The sequence below is a fragment of the Phoca vitulina genome, unplaced genomic scaffold, assembly GCF_004348235.1.
Source record: "Phoca vitulina isolate PV1807 unplaced genomic scaffold, GSC_HSeal_1.0 scaffold6, whole genome shotgun sequence".
Taxonomy (NCBI): Eukaryota; Metazoa; Chordata; class Mammalia; order Carnivora; family Phocidae; genus Phoca; species Phoca vitulina.
Window position 1 is genome coordinate 67,410,331 of NW_022589709.1, and position 22,285 is coordinate 67,432,615.

General features: G+C 35.6%; 1 protein-coding gene across 5 annotated transcripts in view; it reads left to right on the top strand.

The window, feature by feature from the left end:
* Positions 1-21,994, top strand: part of SLC38A9 (solute carrier family 38 member 9) — a 95,748-nt gene extending 73,754 nt beyond the window's left edge. For 4 of the 5 annotated variants that reach the window (XM_032404406.1, XM_032404407.1, XM_032404409.1 and 1 more), the window contains 5 exons: positions 758-864; positions 10,909-11,022; positions 13,040-13,188; positions 17,367-17,456; positions 18,860-21,994. In XM_032404406.1, the coding sequence (XP_032260297.1) occupies positions 758-864; positions 10,909-11,022; positions 13,040-13,188; positions 17,367-17,456; positions 18,860-19,025 (626 nt within the window). In that variant the 3' untranslated portion in view covers positions 19,026-21,994. Of the gene's footprint in view, positions 1-757; positions 865-10,908; positions 11,023-13,039; positions 13,248-17,366; positions 17,457-18,859 lie in introns of those variants that run through there. The other variant, XR_004299410.1, reaches the window with a different exon arrangement.
* The last annotated feature ends 291 nt before the right edge of the window (positions 21,995-22,285 follow it).

A 22,285-nucleotide genomic window follows, 5' to 3' on the forward strand; every position in this document is an offset into this window, starting at 1 on the left:
GTGCTTTTGAAATATTTATTATTTTATTGTTCTTATTTCATATTAACTTTGAATTTATTATAGAAAATTTAGAGATAATCACTATTTAAACTTTTGTGATTATCCCTCCAATCCTTTTTCTTAGCATACATATGTATATATAGAAACACAGACAAACTTTTAAAAATAAATGTAAAATCATACTATACATGCTGTTTGAGTCATTAACATTTGCCATAGCATAAAACCTTTCTTTAGAACATAATTCTTATGTACTATATACTACAGAGCAATTATATCCTAGTTTAACCATTCCCCTCTGTGTAGACATTTGTTATTTCTGTATTTTTAAGCAGTGCCTTTTACATTAGCCCTTGAAAAATGTTAAATGACCAATTCTCCCTTTTCTGATTCCTTTTCTAAAGGTGTTTTTCTGGCAAATTCAGGTCTTAGAAGAGGAAGACCTTAGAGTTCTACATTTGAAACCTGCTGTGCCACACACTAGTTGTGTGACCTCAAACAGCGTTAACTAATGTGAAATACCCTCACAGAGTAGTCATTTCTTAATTCCTTTCTTTCCCTTTTCAAGTACTTTGCTCAAGTATAATGCCAGCCTTGAGGAACTTTGTAAAGACATTTTAATATTCTTATTCCCTGGATAAGGCAGAGGCAACTAATTTTTGGCAGTCAACTTTTGGCTACTAACATTTGTTTTCTGGCTGTCAGTTTTAATGTATTGTGGTTTTTTTTTTTTTTTTTCACTCTCTTTTTCTCCTAGAGATAAGATTTCAGTTTCCACAGCTGACTGGAGTGCTTACCCTTGCTTTCTTTATTCATAATTGTATTATTACACTCTTGAAGAACAACAAGAACCAAGAAAACAACGTGAGTAATCGTCAGAGGAATTGAATTTTGTTATTGGATCTTAATTCTTAAATTTAAACCATAGAAGTAATCAGCAAACTTTTTCTGTAAAGGTTTAGATGGTAAATATTTTAGGCTTTGTGGGCCTTATGGTCTTTGTTATAACTACCTAACTCTGCTTCTGTGTCATGAAAGGAACCATAAAGAGTATTTGAACAAATGGATGGTGGCTATGTTTCAAGAAAACTTTATTTACAAAAACAGACAGCAAGCCAGCTTTCACATGGACCATAGTTTGTCAACCCCAGCTATAGAGTAATCACTAAAAAAATGAAGAGGCATAGCTAATAGCCAACAGTGGTGATACAATCTTTTTAAAATACCCAGGTTATCTAAAAGATTTAAAAAAAAGAAACAAAGAATAAAAAGAAAAACAAAGGCTAGATGGGACAAACTGAAAACAAATAGCAAGATAATAGATTTAAACCCAGTCATATTGATGATAACTTTAAATATAAATGATCTAAATGCTGCAATTAAAAGATATCAGAGTGATTAAAAAACAAAACCTGACTACAGTTGACCCTTGAACAAGATGGGGGTTAAGAGTGCTGACTACCTCATCCCCCACTGCCGCAGTCATAAATTCATGCAAAACTTCCCCCCAGAGCTTAACTCCTAATAGCCTACTGTTGACCAGAAGCTTTAATGATAACATAAACAGTTGATTAATACATATTTTGTATTTTTTTTTTATTATATGCTATATTCTTATAAAGTAAGCTAGAGAAAGGAAAATGTTACTAAGAAAATCATAAGAAAGAGAATGCATTTACAGTACTGTACTGTATCTATTGGAGAAAATCTGCATTTAAGTGGGCCTGCACATTTCAAACCCATGTTGTTCAAAGGTCAGCTGTATACTTGAAATATAAAGATAGACCATGCAGACACTAAACATAAGACAGGTAGAGTGGCTGTTTTAGTATCAGACAAAGTCGACTTCAGAATGAGGAGTATTAACAGAAATAAAGAGCAACAGTACATAATGATCTTTAGGGATCAATCCCTCAAGAAGACATAATAATCATAAATATATATGCACCCAGGGACAGAGCTTCCAAATAAATGAAGCAGCAGCTGTCAAAACAGAAAGGAGAAGTAGACAAATTCACTATTATAATTGGAGATTTCATTACCCCTCCTTTAATCATTGATGGAATAGAAAATAAATAAGGATATAGAAAACCAAAATAATATCAACCTACTTGATCTAATTAACATTTATAAAGGTCTTCTCTCAAGTAACAGGTGAATGCACATTCTTTTCAAATGCTTATGGAACATATACCAAGATAGACCATAGGCTGGAAAATTGAATAAATCTCAATAAATTTAAAAGGATTGAAATCATACCAAGTATGTTCTTTGACCACAGTGAAGTAAATTTAAAAATCACTAACGAAGAAATTTGGAAGATTGACAAATACATGGAAATTAAATAGCAGCCTCCTAAATAAGCAATGCGTCAAAGAAGAAATCACGAGAAAAATTGGGAAATACTTTGAGATTACTAAAAATGACACAACATAGCAAAACTTATGGGATGCAGCTAAAGCAGTGCTTGAAGGGAAATTTAAAGCTGTAAATACCTACACTAAAAAAAGAAGAAAGATCTCAAATCAGTAGCCTAACCTTCCACCTTAAGATACTAGAGAAAGAAGAGTGAACTGAACCCAAAGCAGGCAGAAGTTAACCAGTTACTTGTGGCCTTGTCTGCAGATTTTGAAATCAGTTTGATGGCTTCTAACCATGTAAACAAAAATCATGGTGAAGCTCTAATAGAGGTCTGTACAATTGTTACTGAAATACAAAGGAAGAAGAGTTCACTGTGCCTGGGGATTCTGAGAAGACTTCAAGTAATGTGTGGCAGAGTCATTATGAAGGCAAAAATCCTTCTAAGGAGAAGGAAGTTAGCTCTCAAATTAGGGCAAGAATATAAATCAAACTCTACCATTTTCATGTTTACTCTTACATAGTAACACATCTGGCATATTACCTGTGAATGGAGTTAGAATTGAGTTAATCTGGATTTTCCAAACTCTCTAACTTGGTGACCTTCAGATTTTTCAGATGTAAAAATAGCATTATTTGATACCTACATCTCAGGGTTTTAATCAAAATTAAACATTATAAAATAGGAAAGGTATTTAACATGCTGTGGTGTATAGTAGCAGCTAGAAATTTTTTGTTTCTATATCCCTCTTACCTTCTCTCCTTACATTTAGACTATGGATCTCTCACCTAACAGGAGAAAATATTTTCCCCTTCAGATTCTTTCCAGTGCCTTAAAACTTATTTTGCAATAAGAACATATTAACTGTTCTCCAAGATTTCTTCCTATAATGCTAATAATGGATCCCCAGAAAAATACATAATGAACCATGTCAATTCTTATCTTTTCTCTCATCACTGCACTAGATTTTAATTTTATTTTTTTACAGATTTTATTTCTTTGAGAGAGAGAGAGCACGAGCAGGGGGAGGGGCAGAGACAGAGAAGCAGGCAGAAATGCAGGTGGAGAAGCAGGCTCCCACTGAGCAGGGAGCCCTACAACATGGGGCTCGATCCCAGGACCTTGAGATCATGACCTGAGCCAAAGCCAGACGCTTAACACACTGAGCCACTCAGGCGCCCCTAGATTTAGTTTTTATCTGGAAATGTTTAGTCTTATTATACTTATACTTTTGTCATAAACAGTTTTAAATCTTCTGAGGGAATAGGAAGAAAGTCTTGTTTATCCTAAGTAAGCATTTGGAACTTTGGGATGTAAGGGGAAAATGAGCATATACTTTAAAGCTCTGTACTTTTAAATCCCTTCCTCCTCCTTCACAAGTTCCCTCACTCATTGTCACTTGAACAAAGCTACCTACACGAAGTTTTAGGAAGTTTAGAAAGATAGTGGAAAATACCTGTTTCGTCTTCACAGGAAATAATGTATATCTCATTAATAATGTATTCCTTGGTGCCATCTAAATCACCTGTCTACACTAATCAACTTTTCTCTTAGGCCAACTTAGACCAAGTTACGTATCGGATCATTCTATCCATAATAAGGCTCTGCTTCTCAAACTTTACCACTAAAGTCTCCTAATGACAGAGAATACCTCATATACCTGGGAATCTGCAGGTGAAGAACACAATTTCATTGAAGTCTCATATTTCATCTTAAGCATGCATGCACATTTTTACTGTACTCTGAATTAGTTTGTCTTAGTAGAAAAGTCTTAAAATAATGAGTTAAATGACAGGCAAACCTCACTTTACACAGTTCCTATATGCATGACTTTCAGTTACTGTGGTTTAGTTAAATTACCTCAGTCCCCCAACAACATGGTTCAAATTCCAATTACCACAGGATTTGAAATTTGAGTACTTACATAAAGTAATAGCTACCTGCCCTTCAATTCACAAATCACCACATAAATAACAGACATATATCATGATCTGTTACCAATCACATCACGTCTTTCAAAGTCTCATTGATTGGTCACTACACATTTGTCATTCACTTTACACACAGACTGCCAAGTGGATAGTTAAGTTGTCTCCTTCTTACCTGGTGGTAAATCCACATAATATTTTACAAAAATGGGAAATCGAGAGAGAAAATTGACAAAGGTGAAAGTGCAATAATGAAATAAAAAGTGAAAATGCTGGAAATGAAATTTGAATGAAACAGAAATGAAATCATGGAAGAAACCTCTGCTTGTGGAAAGGTAGATGTTCAAGAGACTCTGAATGTGCAGCCAGAGAAATCTGGGGACCTGGGGAAGGTCAACTTATCAACATGAATGAGGAAAGTGGTTGTGATGAGAAGAATAAAGTTGTCCCCAGGAAGTGGCACTATCAGAAAACTTCACATTGAAAGAGTTCTGAGAAATACTTCACAACTTTGAAGGCACAATGGATGAAGTGATGGAAGGTAATGCAAACTTAGAAGAAAGGAATATGACAGTTCACTAAGGCATGGAAAAGATGCTTGCTCTGTATTGTAATTATACCATGAGAAGGAGGAAACAATTCAAAGTGCCCTTGGTAAATTTTTACAAATTAAAAAAACCACTTTAATTCTCAATGTTTCTGATGTTTTAAAATAATATATTAGGGCACCTAGATGGCTCAGTCGGTTAAGTGTCTGCCTTCGGCTCAGGTCATGATCCCAGAGTCCTGGGATTGAGTCCCACACCGGCTCCCTGCTCAGGGGCGGGGGGGGTCTACTTCTCACTCTCCCTCTCACCCTTCCCCCTGCTCATACTCTTGCTTGCTCTCTCTCTCTCTTTCAAATAAATAAATTAAAAAACTTAAAAAAAAAAAAATAGTATATTAAATAAATAGTACTTTTGCTATTGTTTTCATTTCCTTATACATTTGTAACCAACAGTGAGAGTTTTTAATGTTTCAACAAAAATTGTTAAAGGTCATGGAACAATTTTTCTCACAGATTATTATGATCATATCACACATTTTTTTAACAAATGATAATTTATTGAAATAGTTGGTGTAAATATCTACAGTAGTGACTTCAACCATTCGATACTGATGGAAGTAATATGCTTAATAATCTCTGAAGGACTGTGCAAGTCAGTGAGTGGCTTGTGGATCCTTGTCTAGAACTGACTTTGGAAAATCTTAGGAATCTTAGTACCTTCAGCCCAAGGAGTTTAAATCGCATAGTGATTCTCAGAGTCTTGGTGGGCATCCAAACTCATTCTTTTACTTTGATATTCTTTTCCTGTGTGCCTCTGATGAAGTCAGCACAGATTCTCCAGTGAATCCTCACTTCGGGTTTTACGGGAGTCTTTCTGGTATCTGTAAGCCATAGCTGCAGTGCACCGCTTTCTGACCAACTTGTTCCTGGGTGAGAGCAAACAGCAGTGAGGCAGGAGCAGGTGGACCCCAGCTGTGCTGCAGCTGCCACCACATCTTCCTCAAAGAGGTGTCCAGGCAGTTGTAGTGTCAGACTACTATGAAAAAAAGAGGACGGCCTCTCCTTAACTTTGTGCTTCCTAAAACTCTTAAGTAGAATCGCTTTTCTGGAAATTCATACCAGTGTATCTGGAGATGTGCATTCCCCAGTGAGAGAAGCTCGGGACTGCATGGAGAGATAGACATTTCAGTTTACGGTCTTCCAAGGATTGCAGGAAGATTCTCTGCCTTTCTTACTAGAACCCTCAATGGGCCTTGAAATCTGTTTTTTTATGTGTACACACCATAAAATGCGTTCCTGTTTCTGCTCCCTTTTGGGACTAGCACTTTGTAGAACTAGTATGTGAGATTCAGCTGATAAAATTTAACTCAACTTTTGGCTTTTGTGGGAAATATTTTTTAAAAAGAAGCTTAAAAGTTTAAGTGGATGATGGTTTCTTATTGTCTTAATTGAAACTACGGTATGAAGTATAGTCTAGCTTTCAAAAAATCAGTTAGACTTCATGTTAACTTCTTAAAACATTAGTAAATACTAATGATAAAGCTAGCATTTTGTAATATAAAGCTAACACTTTGTGCCAACAAAATTCTAAACACTTTAAATATATGTAAATACATAAACTCTCCTTTTGATTGTACTGAAATTGGCTTATATACTTGCATAAATTAAGCTAAATGGGTACTATATTCTAAGAAAAAAATTGTCATTTGGTTTATTTAATGATTATACTTTTCAGCAGGTTTCAGTAAGTAATTTGACTCATAGAAGTCCTGTTAATATACATTTCCTTGAGATTTAAGTCAGAAAATGTGAAGCTGGCATGCTTGGGTGACTCAGTTGGTTAAACGCCTGCCTTCGGCTCAGGTCATGATCCCAGGGTCCCAGGATTGAGCCCCGTGTCAGGCTCCTTGCTCAGCGGGGAGCCTGCTTATCCTTCTGCCTTTTGCTCACTCACTCTCTTTCTCTCTGACAAATAAATAAAAGCTTTAAAAAAAAAAAAAATGTGAAGCTTGTCAGGGACTCTGAATTGTTAATGTTGTGTTAGTCATTCAGAGCTCAGTAAACAAAGGCTTAAAAGTAGAGAAGACAAAAGAATAAAAAGGCCTCACTTTCTTCTATATAAACTGCAGTTGGACTTGGATCTAAAGACATTTGTGAAGGAGGAAAATAATGTGGCTCCTAAACAGGTGTAATGATCAGATTTTCCAGCTTTGTTAAGTTTGGCTTAATTTCATCGTTTTTTTGTTTTGTTTTTTTTTCACTAAACATAGTTGTTTTGTGTGTGTGCGTGTGTCACTAAATGGGATATAATTTCTATTCCTTAGTAAGGCATACCTTACCAAAAGAAAAAAAAAAGTTGTAGATTTGAAGATCATCCAACGCATCCTTTATCGTCAGAATATATAGTCTCTGTAAACATCTAGGAAATGATCCTAGATATGTGGACTAACCTCTTGGTATTTCCTCATCATGTTTGAATTAGAACCTATACAGTGCTTTTTTTGTTTTGTTTTGCCTGTCTTTATTTAGTTTCACACCATGCTAATTCTTTAAAAACATTTGCAGTGCCTTATATCTCAATTTGTTATTTACTTTTTGCTTCTTCATATGAATCTGTGTAGTTTACTTAACTATACATCGTCAGAGGTTTTTATGTAAATGTGCGGGATAGCTCTGTGTGGTCAGTTTCTGTCTGTCATTTTTGTTAGTAAATGCTCCATTGCATAGTATTTTCACTATGAACGGTATGTGGAACAAATCATAAACTATATTCGAGAAGCAGAATGTGCTTCCAGCACCACTTGTGCCCACCCCCGATAAAGCTAGTCCTCATTCTGAGGTGGCATTCTTCCCGTCACCCTGCCCCCCGTTGCTCATTCATAGGGCAGAGTAGATTACCTAATTAATGTGTAGGATTCATTTGTCACCTGTGCCTCTTTTTAAATATATTTTTTTACTTTGAGACTTGTTGTCTAAAAGATGGCTTTTTTCCTCCCTTTTCCATTAAACGGGCTTTTAAGAGGCTGTATCTCCAGGCCTAGTACAGTGATGGCTTGTGTTCAAGGCAGAGAATAGCAAAACCCACATGTGTGCATGGTATTCATAGGTGGCATGTTTCCCAGGATCATGCTAACCTTCAGCTGCTTTCATATTAAAACATCTTTTCTGTTCATTAGAGTAGTTTCAGATGAAAACAGATACGCAACTCTTGACCTAGTTGCATTGAGTGTACATTTAGACTACTGTAAAATAGAACTGTTCTGATTTTAATATTTCTCTTGCATCTGTGTGTGCACGCTGCTGTATCCTTTGTTACTCGTAACTTACTTCTTTATCTTTTTTCCTTTTTTTTTAAAGATCTTATTTATTTATTTATTTAACAGAGAGAGAGAGAGAGAGAGAGAGAGCACACACAAGCAGGGGGAGTGGGAGAGGGAGAAGCAGGCTCTCCACTGAGCAGGGAGCCCGATGTTGGGCTCAATCCCAGGACCCTCGGATCGTCACCTGAGCCAAAGGCAGACGCTTAACTGACTGAGCCACCTATCTTTATTTTCTTTATTGTTGTTTATTAACTGTGACACAGATGCATTCGAGACTGATCATTTCTCTACTGTAATAGCTAAGGGCATGCAATTTGGAGCCATAACATCTTTAGTTTAGTTTGAATACTGACTTTACCAGCTACTTACTCTGTAACCATGAACAAGTTTTATAACCTTGCTGTACTAGTTTATTCATTTATAAAATGAAGAAAATGAATGCACCTACATTTAATGACATTATACATATAAAGTGCTTATTGCATAGCCTAGCACCTAGCCTATTTAATAACTGGCTACTAACTATAACCAGCGTGGTTATTATTTTTCCTGTACATTTACCAGGTTCCTCCTCTGTCCCAGGTATTGTTCTGGGTATTGAGGATATAAGGATGAAAAACACATAGTCCTTGCCCTCAAGGATCTCATAGTCTAGTGGTATGAACCAACTTAGACATAGAAAAATTAAAATACCAACATGATACAAAAACTCTTAACGTTGGCTACTTTTTGGGTGTTGAGGGACAGTTTTTTTCCCCTTGGGAGCTTTCATTCATGAACATAGATTACTTTTATAATAGAAACTAGTGATAACTACAATGAACTCTAGTAGATGTTGTAATTTCAGGTATGTGTACAGTGCTATAAGAACAGGAAAACAGAAGGGAAAACTGACTTATCAGGAAGCCTTTGCACCTTAGCCTTATCATCTTCATCAGACTTTCCCCCAAAGTCTACTAAGGTACATGTCTTTGCAGAAAGCCTGACCAGAATGATGGGTGATCAGGTGCTATGTAAGCTAAAGACTGTCCATGAAATGGTAGCTGTCCCACTTTATGTATAGCTATCTCTGACACAGCTGTTTTGGCCTCCCAAGATTTTGCATTTTATAAGACTACCTCTGTTTTTGAGTCACATTGAGTAGGTTGAAGGTAGAATGACTTTTAAACATCATAATGGGAGAATACTACCCTTTGGTATGAAAGGTAGAGTTTCCTTGTTCATTTCTGTTCATTCTCTACAAAACCATGAGACAACCTTAGGAGTGACTGATGTCTAGCCTGAAATGGGCCCTAGGCTTCATAAACTAAAGAGGAAAGACTTGGGGCACCTGGGTGGCTCAGTTAAGTGGCTGCTTTCGGCTCAGGTCATCGTCAGGCTCCCTGCTCAGCAGGGAGCCTGCTTCTCCCTCTCCCACTCCCCCTGTTTGTGCTCTTTCTCTGTGTCAAATAAATAAAATCTTAAAAAAAAAAAAAAAAAAAGGAGGAAAGACTTTGAAAGCCCCCTGAAGCCTCCTTCCTCAACCCTAAACAATTAGAAGCTCTTTGAGAATGCTAGAACCAACCTGCATAATCCAAGTTCCTGTGGCTTCTTCATAGGCGTGTCCACCATCTAATTCAGGGTCTGGAATCCCTGGTTTGTTTTCAAGCTGATTATCTATTTAGACCTAACCTTAGGATTTCTCGTAGCTTGTTACTTGCTTTTTAAGTGAATTTATGAACATTCAAGTTTATAACTTTCTATTCTTGCTCAGCCCATTTAAGGAGAAGAGTTGTGCAAAAAATCAGAAATGCTCCCTAATGCCAAATGTCCACTTTCCTTATTGTGTTATCAAACTAAAGTAAAATTGTATATAATTTTTTTTCTTATCTGTTTTCTTAGCTTTCAAAGTAATTTGTGTTTAAAATGAAAAATGAATAGGCTTATTGCCATAATTTAGTTGTGCTGAATTGTTTGGCTGTAACTTTAGCGATGATGGAGACCAGATTTGTGAGCCGTGGGATCTGTTCTGTTTGGATCTGACAGCTGGCTGCATTAAATGTCTTGGAGCTTTTTCCTTCACATGGGGGTAGGAGGTCAGGAGGGTGGGAACAGCAGTGGAAGAAAGCAACCCACTTTATTTAATGTGCTGCATTTGTTTACCGATTCCAATAATAACATTGTGCAGCTGTTGGAACAGTTGCCTTTTGATTTCCTTTTGTTTACTGTTTAGGTTTGTTAAGCTTGTCTGTGATACCTGCTTACTGGCTGCCCTTTAACTAGCTTTCCTTCTTTATTAAATATGTTTTAATACTGTACCAGTTTCTTTCAGCCAGGGCATGCTTTGATGGTTTAGCAAAGTCAATTTACTAAAAGAAAAATGTTTTTTTAATTCTGTAGGTCATACTGAAGGTGGCTTGTTTTTGCTTTCTTGTCCCTTAGCTTTATTATTTTTAATCAAATATTTTGTAATGTGGTAAATAAATTACCTTAGAAATTAGTCATAATTTTTTGTTAAGCCACCATTTATGTTAAAGAAAGAAAGAAAGAAAAGAAAAGAAAGAAAGAAAAAAATTGTTGGACTGATTGTGAAGTATGTGAATTTTGTTTTATCTACTTTCTGTGAACAGATTGGATACCTAGAAGGCATGTACATAAAAACACACACAGCCAAAAGATAAATCTTGAATTTGTCAGTTTTCTTATTTAGTCTATTCAGGCAGATTTAACTGCAAATTTATTCAGTATTATGGGAATTTTGTTCTGTTTTTACAGGTGAGGGACTTGTCCATTGCTTATATGCTGGTGACATTAACTTACCTCTATATTGGAGTCCTGGTTTTTGCTTCATTTCCTTCACCACCATTAACCAAGGATTGCATAGAGCAGGTAAGGCACTAGGTACCCTCTCTTGATGATTGTTAACACCTTCCTATCTGCAGAGCAGGTGGGGTGATACGGTAGCAAGATAATCCCAGACAGACCGGGGTTTGAATACCATCTCTACTGTTTACTCTGCAGGTGAGATTTTAGGCATCTTCCCCAGCCTTTCTAAACTTCGGTTTCCTATTCCATTAAATAGTATAATACATACATCGATTTAGATTTTTAAAGAAACTCTCGAGAAAGCATACTGCATGCTAGCCCCTTGTGGTACTCAAAATAGATAATTCCTATTATTATGTGCATGGTATTTCTCTTTATTTGGAAAACTGTTATTGGTGCTATTCATGAATTTGTAAAACCTCTGCTGGGAATACATGCAACCTTCTTATTTTCCAAAGCCTGGATCTGGAAATGTCCTGGATAATCTGGTGTCTTTGCTCATCAGTCCCCAATGATAGGTCTAACACTCATTTTTGTACACCGTGGCGGGCAGTAAAACAAAGACTATTTGGCTGTTAAAAAGAGAGGGAGATGGATGGGCGCCTGGGTGGCTCAATTGGTTAGGCGACTGCCTTCAGCTCAGGTCATGATCCTGGAGTCCCGGGATCGAGTCCCACATCGGGCTCCCTGCTCAGCAGGGAGTCTGCTTCTCCCTCTGACCCTCCTCCCTCTCATGCTCTCTGTCTCTCATTCTCTCTCTCACAAATAAATAAAATCTTTAAAAAAAAAAAAGGAAAAAATAAAAAAATAAAAAGAGAGGGAGATGGAAAGAATAGAAGAAAAGATTTTATAAAAAAAGTTGCCATAAGTAATACTTTTGATTTGACCCATCATAAACTTAGGAACAGTGTAGTTTCTAGTTTAATGTGACTGACAAAAATAGCATTTTACAGATGAGTTTCTTTCTAGTCAGAAGAAATTCCTCTAATAAGAGCGTAGCGGAGGGGCGCATGGGTGGCTCAGTCGTTAAGCATCTGCCTTCGGCTCAGGTCATGATCCCAGAGTCCTGGGATCAAGCCCCACATTGGGCTCTCTGCTCGGCGGGAAGCCTGCTTCTCCCTCTCCCACTCCCCCTGCTTGTGTTCCCTCTCTCGCTGTGTCTCTCTCTCTCAAATAAATGAATAAAATCTTTATTAAAAAAAAAAAGTGTAGTGGAATATACAGTACAATTTATTATGGATGAATTATAAGAGTTATTTCAGCATAATACTGTTAATAATATTCTCATCTTTATAAGAGAAATAAGTTTGAATTATTACTGTTATGATAGCTTGAAATGTTCTTCTCTTGATTTCCATGATTCCAGAAGTTCTTTGGCAGCCAAATGTTTGCTGAAAATTCCCCTAATGTGAACAATCCCTTATAAAGCCCACTGTCTTGGGAATAGGAATATCTATGGTATTTGTATTTGAAAGGAAACAAAAAAATTCTGAGTAATTAACTTTCCTTTTAGATGCCAAACTAAAATGGAGAAAATCATGAGAGGAAATAGAAATAAATCATTTTCTTTTTAATTATAGGCTATAAATAATAATGATACTAGGTGATATATATACTCTCACATTATTCTACAATCTTTACTTTGGAAGTACTATGATGTTTCAGGGAAGGAAAAGCAAGAGAATTGGTGAGGATCAAATAGCATCGAATTAAATTAGCCATTTGAATGTATTAAAACAGATTTATGCTTGTACCTACCTTACAGAGCAGTGCTTCTGAGACTGTGAAGGGCAAGGTTTTCTTTGTCGTTTTAATGTCAAATCAATTACAGACTGATAACGTTTGTAAAATAAAATAATGTGGCAATGTCAAATTTCTATAAAAGTTTCTAAACATTTCAATTTTTGTACTTAGTTTATTGAAAAATAATAGTTCACATATAGTTCGTGGGTGAGCACCGGTCCACAAACCAAAACTTGTGTGGCACCTATGTTCCAAATAAGCAAAAGATATTCAGTTTTATAAATTTGTATGTACTGAATTTATTTTTAACATTACTTCATTATCTTTCTTTGATTAGAATTTTTTAGACAACTTCCCTAGCAGTGACATCCTGTCCTTCATTGCAAGGATATTCCTGCTGTTCCAGATGATGACTGTATACCCACTCCTAGGCTATTTGGCTCGTGTTCAACTATTGGGCCATGTCTTCGGTGACATTTATCCTAGGTAAGGGCTCTTCTCTTGACCAGCAAGATATGCCAAACAACAAATGACTGTGCAAACAGGTCAGTTTAAAATGTGACTGATCCTTTTGCTATAAAAATTTGCCTAATGAAAATGGTTACTAAGGGTAGATCACAGTTGTTCTTTTCCCTGAAGAGCTATAAAATTAGAAGCTGCTTCCATGTCCAGAATGATTTAAAGTTAGTTCCTTCTAGGGGCACCTGGGTGGCTCAGTCGTTAAGCATCTGCCTTCGGCTCAGGTCAGGATCCCAGGGTCCTGGGATCGAGCCCCGCATCGGGCTCCCTGCTCAGCGGGAAGCCTGCTTCTCCCTCTCCCACTCCCCTTGCTTGTGTTCCCTCTCTCACTATGTCTCTCTCTCTCAAATAAAATCTTAAAAAAAAATAAATAAAGTTAGTTCCTTCTAGTATAGTTATGTTAGCTCTGATACCAACTATATTTATCTTACGATTTATTTGCCATTAATCTACACATTGCCAAGAAGTTAATAGTATATAGTACCTGTATTAGCAATGTATGGCTAATGAGAAGCAATGCTTTTATTTTAATTATTGGTTATTGATATGTACTTGTATATTTATTAACATTCATGCATTTTTACATAAACCATAGTTGCTTAGAATTGAAGGTGAGATATACAAGCTAAAATTCCTATTTGCTTCTGTAACTACTGCTGTAATTTTTAATCTCTTACTGGTGATAGAGCAGTTTTGAGTCCTTTTGAAAACCTATTCAAAGCTACTTACCCTCATCCAAGAGAAATTTCCATATACTGCTTCAGAGTTTCCCTGGAACTTCATTTTGAATTCCTGGTTAACTTCTACTCTAACATTAAGTTTTAATAGAGATTCATCCTAGTAAAAAATACCCAGTCCTAACCTATTTTACTTGAAATAAATGGTCTTAAATGAAGAAAACTTTCAGATAAAAACTTTTTAAATTACATTTACAGTAACCAATTAAACAAGAGGTCTTCATCAGTTCTTTTTTGAAGTGAACTGATGCAATCTGTTCCCTCATTAAGTAAATAATTAGTAAAAATATGTTGGTTTAAAAACAAAAAACTTGTAAAGGCAAAAGCCAAGAGGTACCGCCTTTTTAGCATTGACAGTATCAGCAGCTACAGTTACAACGTTGCTCATCTGGAAGATTGGATTTCAGTACATGTAAGATTCCTGTTGTGTTTATGCCCTGTGTTGTATTTACATTCCCCAAATAAAGTAATACAATGAAGTCATAGAAGAAAAAAACGCTAGGTAAATGCATTATTCCTGTTTTCTGCCATTATTTTGCATAATGGTGGCTGTTACAATGCTTCTTCCTCTTGGAAATAATCTGGAAGTTCCCTTTCGTGTTCACATTACATTTCTTTCTCTACCACCAACAACACGCTATCATTTATCCTACAGTTACAAGTGCTCCACAGACTGCATATTTCAGAGCATACTTTTTTGGGCTCAGCACCTCCTTTACACTCTTAAAGTTTATTGAGAACCCCCATGCACTTTAACTTATGTGGGTTATATCTATTAATATTTAACATATGAAAAATTAAAACAGAATTTTTAAATATGAATTAATTTATTTAAAAAGCAATAATAAAACCATTACTTGTTTAAAAATAACAGACTTATGAAAAATAATTGTTTCCCAAAAAAACTTTTGTTTTACATTTTCAAAACTTTTTTTTTTTTAAGATTTTATTTATTTATTTGAGACAGAAGGAGAGAGAGAGAGAGCACATGAGAGGGGGGAGGGTCAGAGGGAGAAGCAGACTCCCTGCCGAGCAGGGAGCCTGATGCAGGAGTCCATCCAGGGACTCCAGGATCATGACCTGAGCCGAAGGCAGTCGCTTAACCAACTGAGCCACCCAGGCACCCCTCAAAACTTTTTTTTTAAGTTGTATTTATTTAAGTAATTTCTGTACCCCGTGTGGGGCTCGAACTCACGTCCCGGAGATCAAGAGTTGTGTGCTCTTCCAACTAAGCCAGCCAAGCGCCCCACATTTTCAAAACTCTTTAATACCTGCTTTGCTAGTAGATAATTGGATTCCCTTTTCTTCTGCATTCAGTCTGTTGCAATATGTTGTTTTCATTTAAATATATGAAGAAAATCTACTCTCACATAGACACGTTGGAAAAAGGAGTACTTTTAATAGCATTTTCAGATTATTGTGGATATTCTTCTTTGATACTATGCCAAATCTTAACAAGTAGTAGTTTTTTATAAGTTAATTGAATCAGAAACTCACTGATATTAAAACCCATTGGTCTGTAGTACACTTTGGATCCTTTAACCTATGCATGTTTTTGTACCATGTTTAATCATTTGGAAAATATCATTTCACTGAGTTCTGCAGATCTTCCACACTTTATTATATAATATCAAAACCCACATTCGTAACACTGCCACCAGTTTCATCATAAAAGTCCTTAAATACTGGAAAACTGTCAAGCTCAGGGTGGCAAATACAAGCTGTCCAAAATTCTAATTTTTACTTGAAAACTGAAATTTTATCATTGGCCACACATACCACTAGTTGTTTTCCTTGAAATGACAAGCTCATAATCATTCATTTAAAAAAAAAATGTCTGTCAAATACCCAAGTCTGAAGAACCACAGTTTGTCTGCCTTTCAAGTAAAAAAATAGCATTCCTTGGAAAAAAGGGCTAGACTGCTCTCCAGCTCAGTTGCACAAGTACTTTTCTTCAAGACAACAATTTTACTTCACTGTGTAGCAGATACGCTGTATTATGTACTTTCTAATTGATCACACAGAATAGTAAAACAGATGTGTGTTCAAAGCATGAGATTTAATAAAACTAATAATTTTTACTTTTTTATGAAGGTCTCTTTTTTGGCAGTGTTTGGCGGTAAGGCACACAGTATAAAATACACGTAGGTGCAGCTGCCTCTTCCTGTGCTAAGGGGCCAGCAGTTTTACCCACAGTTGCTTTTGCAAAGCAAGTAATGTCTCTTATGATTTGAAATTAATATTTATCTCAGTGACTTCCTGAAACGGTATTGGGAACTTCCCTGGGGTTCGTGGTTACACTATGAGAACCACTTCTTTGGAAAATACACAAAGTTGTTTCCTTTTACAATACAGAAATAACAGAGGCCCAGTCATTGTCTCAAAGCTCTGGAGCAATTTTAAAGTTGGAGTTTCTAGATAAATAGCAAGATCTGGAAACCTGAATATCTTTGTAATTCATCAGGATGTATGACTAACTACTTATTTGTGTAAATAATTCTCCTCATTTTTATTCTCTCTGTAATCTTTATCTGGGATTAATTACCCCCTAATAACTTAGGCTCACAAGGTTGCTTTGATGTGTAAATTTCTTTTAAGAATCATCTTTCTGGGAAATGGAGTTATTTCTTGAGCATCAAATTTTATCTACATTATTTTCCTATTCATGATGAACACGGAATATCTTTAAGCGGCTGAATCTGAAAAATGAAAACCTGCCCATTTTGTCTTTCCCTTAATATAATTTATTTTCCTAATTATAAAAATAAAATAAATACAAAAAAATATTGTAAGATATAAAAAGTTTGTTAAATACAGAGAAGTGGAAAAATTACTCCAAATTCCAAATCATATCACAATCACTACTACCTTTTCGGTGTATTTCCTTCTGATATTTTTTCCAATGTTTTCAGATTTTCTTGTGTAGTAAAAAATCTATCTAGCTTTCTTCCAAGTTGCCTAGATGAATTTACCAGCTAGGTAGCAATGATAAGTTATTTTGAATAATTTTTAATATATTCCATCAAGGAAGTTGTTACCTTGCTGTATATGTAGGATACTTGTTTTTGCCACAAATATCTTTATGTTAATAGCTTTTTTCTTATTTTTGTTTATTGTCTTAAGATAGTCCAAATGGAATTATAAAATAAAAAGCGTGAACTCTGATACATACCACCAGTTTGTTCTACAAATCTTTAACCTATTCATATATTTGCACAAAAGGTCCAGGGTCACTGTGCCATCACCAGCATTGAATACTATTGCTGCCTTCTATTTCCGCTGTGATTTTATTGTCAAGTTTAAGACATTCTCATTTTAAAGATGTTAATAATGAATTTTATTCTCATATTAATGGTTATAATTTGCCTGTTTTTACTTTTTCCTCCAAATTCTCTCCTCAACTTCTAGCATTTTCCACGTGCTGATTCTTAATCTAATTATTGTGGGAGCTGGAGTGATCATGGCCTGTTTCTACCCAAACATAGGAGGAATCATAAGGTACAGCCTATAAGGGAACTGTGCCCCTTCATGTATTGTTCTTTATTTTTATGCTTTTCCTGTTGATATTGCCGTTGTTGTTAATTTAATTGTATGAAATTCTTGTGAGTATTTAAAACTAGTAACATTCAAATATAGTTCCCTGGTGTCAGTTAAGGTGCTCGTTTTCTTCCATCACACTGCTTCTTCCTGATTCTAGAAGCCCCATTATCCCTTAAACATCTTTCCCTTTTTCCCTTTCTCTTTTTCTTTTTCTCATCATTTTCCTTTGTACCTTCTTCTCTTTACCCAAATTTTAAAAAATTTAATATATAGTGTATAACTTCTTGAGTACCTGGAGGTCTGTCATTTGTTAAGGCTGTGTTGTAACTTCTTTTTTTTTTTTTTTGAGGATACTTGAAATATGTCTTATAATAAAGACAACCACTATGCTGTTTTTACTTTTATTTGCTTTTATTTTATGCAGAATTTACTCCTGGGCCATAAGTTTTTGTTTCTTCAGTTTCTTCTGGGATATCTTTTTCTTCTGGTTTAGGAATAATCTGCTCTTTTTCAGTAAGGATCATCTCAATGTGGCTGTGCTCTAACTTTTTTAACCCATTTCTACTCAAGAACATAATTTTGCTCTGAGTTGCAGTCGGAAAGTAAGAGTTTAGATAGGAGTTTAGGTTCCAGATGGGTCTTTACTTAATATACTTTCTCTAAAAATATTGTGGTAGGTTGAGTAGATGGGGAATAAAATTGTGAACTCAGATTCTCATGGAAGACGGGTTTACAGTGATCTGATTTCTCTTCCTCAGCCTCTAGAAAGCAGGGCTTGAGTCACTTTTTTGAAGACCCTTACCTAAAAAAAGTAGCAAGAAATAAAAGTAGAGAGTATTAGCCTGATGCTTATTGAATATAATGGACTTAAAGTTTCTATTAAGCTGAGGATAGGGTAAGGGAGAAGAAAGTTTGGGTTCCTCTGTCAGTCTTGTGTTGAGGTATTTTTGTTATTATCTTTGATAATTATGCTGAACACCACAGAGGTACTCATCTGTTCTCATTCTTAAGCAGATGCTAGCAGTCCTTCAGAAACTCAGAATGCATAATTAGTTTATAAAAGATCAAAGATAGGAAGCCTATCTCCAGATGTTTCTGAGGAAGCAGCCACAAACATGGAGACACAGAAGAACTATGGAGATTGGAGAGATGAATAAAAAACTCTGTCAAGCAGATGCTATAAAGATGAACAGGAAATAATATTTTATATTAACTTAGGAAGTAAAATGTTTTCAACTCAGATGCTTTATGTCAACAACAGTTGAATCAAAAATAACTTCATTGCAATATCAGACTGAAGAGGGTTTAAATGGGAGTATAGTTGCAAGGAATAATTAACCCAAAAAGTTTTTATTTTGCAGGTATTCAGGAGCAGCATGCGGCCTGGCCTTTGTATTCATATATCCATCTCTCATCTATATAATTTCCCTCCGCCAAGAAGACCGTCTGACATGGCCAAAGTTAATCTTTCACATTTTTATCATCATTTTGGGCCTGGCTAACCTGATTGTTCAGTTTTTTATGTGAAATACTCAATGTCTTCTCAAAATCTTTCATGGCATTTTGAACTTTGACAACAGTTCCACATAAATTGACTTATAAATGCTGTTGTTGCTATAATTCTAAATGTTTTCCTAAGATAATTTGAAAAAAAGGGGTGGGGGGGATAGTGGTCCATGAATAAGTAATTTTGATTAGAGTGGAGAAAGGGGCAAGAAGAATGATCTTTGTCTCACTTCATATGCACCACCCCTTCATTCTCATTGTCTTTTCTGAGTAGAAGTATATGCCCTTAGGAAAAATCATGTTGGTTTTTTATTTTTACAGATATAAGGTGGGTGGGTTTATTTTGACTACAGTGAAGATTCTCAGGGTATCACAGCAACTATTGCCAGATGCTATTTCTGTTTTATGTTTCAGTGTATTCACTTTCATTTTATTACTTGCTAGGCCATTTCTGCAGTTTACCCAAACATGTACTGTTTGGGACAGTAAACCAAATACCTCATTTGTAAAAAGAAATCTCCATGGCATCAGTGTTAAATGAGTGAACCCTTAACTGCATCCTTAATCTCTATTTAAAAGAGAAAAAGAAAGAATGTCAGTACAGGCTCTTTGGTCATGAACCTTACACAAAATAAATGAACTGGGAGAGCTTTTTGAGTCTGACTTCTTTTTTCTCATCTAGTATTAGTAACTTAGGTCAAAATTCTAGCTCCCCCAGCCAGATTTTGCATAGGAACCAGTATGATTATCCCCATAGACCCAAGAGGGCTCTTTTGCTTTTTGAATCCCTGAGCATTGCATAGGATATCATGACAGGACCAACGGGGAAGCATGTAGGAATCATGGCAGAGAATGTTGGGTACGTGAGTCCCTACAAGGAAGAAAGGAAATGGAGAAGGGTCCAGAAGAGTGAGGCCTCCTTCCCAGCATATTGTGAGGTGTTGAAGTGTCTCTTTACCACAGGAAGGGACTAATCCTTTTTGAGGTAAGACTTCCAAGAAGGGGACCACCCCCCCCATTGCCTTACTTCTTAACTGGCATGGTTAGAGGTTAAATCCCCATAAGAAAATCTCCTTGGATCTGAGAAAAGGATTAGGGAATCTGAATTCTTGAAATTAACTCTCTCTTCTTTTTCACTGAAACTAAAGTCTAAACCAGAATTCAAATCCGTATCTTCCATGTAATACAGCCTTCATGTTCAGCTTGAAAAGTTAGATTTCTCTAACTTTAGGCTAACGTTAAAAAGTGTATTTTGTTAATACACATCCCACATCGCAGGATAATGTGTAGATTTATGTTGCTTACTTCTTTTGAGAAAGACAGACAAAATGGTTTTTGAAAGACAGGTGAAATGGTCTTTTTTAAGCCTAGTAAAGAACCCAAGATTTGAAGACCAGCCATAATTTCTTTCAGGAAAGCTTTCTGTCCATTCCATAGACAGGTATATGGAAAAATTGTGGTATTTCTTAAAATAGGTATTTCTTAAAAGTTCTCTTTGTAAAAGTCTCATGAAAATTTGAAGGCATACACAAAAGTAGAGAAAATAATAGGATAACCCTCCCACATCCCCATCCCCTATACTTAGTAATTATAAAACTTATGCTGTATTTGCTTCATCTATCCTTTTTTTCCTTTTCCACTGTAATATTTTAAAGCCAATCTCAGACATTATGTTACTTCATCTTCACGGTAATTGGAGCCATTCTCAAAAGTTTTTGTTAGCAGAAACTGCTGGTAGAAGTCAGGTTGATTAAAAGATTCTACATTAAGTATCTGTATCCCTATGTTAACCTCTTAGAGTATACGTATGGAGGAAATGTCTCTGTGCTTGGGATCTCCTGCATCTTTGTGACTTCAGTCTCGTTCAGTTAGAGACATAGGAATCAAAAGCTACATAGCTCCTTGAGACCCACGTTTAATCCCTGTTTATCCCTAGTCACCTCCCTCATCTTTGAAAACTTCAGAGACAGAATTTTCATTGCCTCTTTTCGGTAATGTACTTGAATGTTTTAACACATGGAAAAATGACTTGGTATATTTTTGTCCATGTAATGATCAAAGTGAATATGACAATGCATTATTTACTAAATTAAAAAGCAATGTGGATATTTGGTTTTCATTTTCTTTAAAAGACTTGATAATTTAGAACTTCCAAAATCCTACATTAGGCTTATGCTGAATAATTTTGCCTTCTTAAGTTTCTACTCATGAAACTGATACCTTTGGCTTGTTATTTAGCTTGGCCAGATGCTCTTCATTTGAGTGTGTATGTCCTGCGGCTCACACATTGGAATGATGAGATATGAATTCATTTGGATTACATTATAATTAATTGTAGACTTTCTCTACTCTCTTTTTTTAATTTTCTAATTAAATTTATTTTACTTTTTGCTCTGATGTGGTTAACCTCGGTTTCTTTGAATTTAGCTTATTTAACATACAACTGAGGACATTATAAAATTTTAAATGTCTTGTTTAGAGAAGCATTCCCTAGAAAGGTTCTGGATGAAAATATGGTATGCTCATACTAGGCCAAAAAGAACAAAGAAATGTCCTCTGACATTTGATACCTGTGGATAATCATCCAGAATCAGTTTGTCATCACATCCAAAAAATGTATTACAGTAAAGAATAAATTTACCCACAAAAAGGGACTGTATTAAAGGTAAATACTCACTTATGGTTTGCAATCTCTATTTTGACATTTGTTTCCATAAGTAATTGAGTAAACCGCCACGTTCAGTGCTTTGGAGGAGTCAAAGCTGTGTAAGATTTCATTCATATTCTAAAAGAACTTTAATCTAGTAAAGAACTATGGATGTAGTTAACTATAATGCAAGGGACCATTAGAAAAAACAAAACCCCTTCCAATTGGGATCCTCAGAGAGGGCTGGTAAAGGAAATGTGGGGTAAAGCAGCAAGGACCCATTTTTCAGCCTCCTCCTAAGAACTGTCCAAAATTTTAGATAATTGATAGTTTCACTGTCATATGGGATCATGTAAGGTATAATTGCTTTTATTTTGGCAATTATATATTATCATAAGTATTATATTATAAATAATATAAATAAATATATTTTTCTAAGATACTTTATGGGAAGTATTTAACTGCTTCTGGTTATTATTTATTGTTCTCTTTGCATTTGTAACACTACATTATTCACTTCTGTGAATCTTGGACAGCAAAGCACAATTGCTTAATACGGGAAATAAGTAGTAACACATTGGGCCGTGCAAATAGATTGCATAAAATTTTCTCTCCAAAGACATGACTTGCTTAA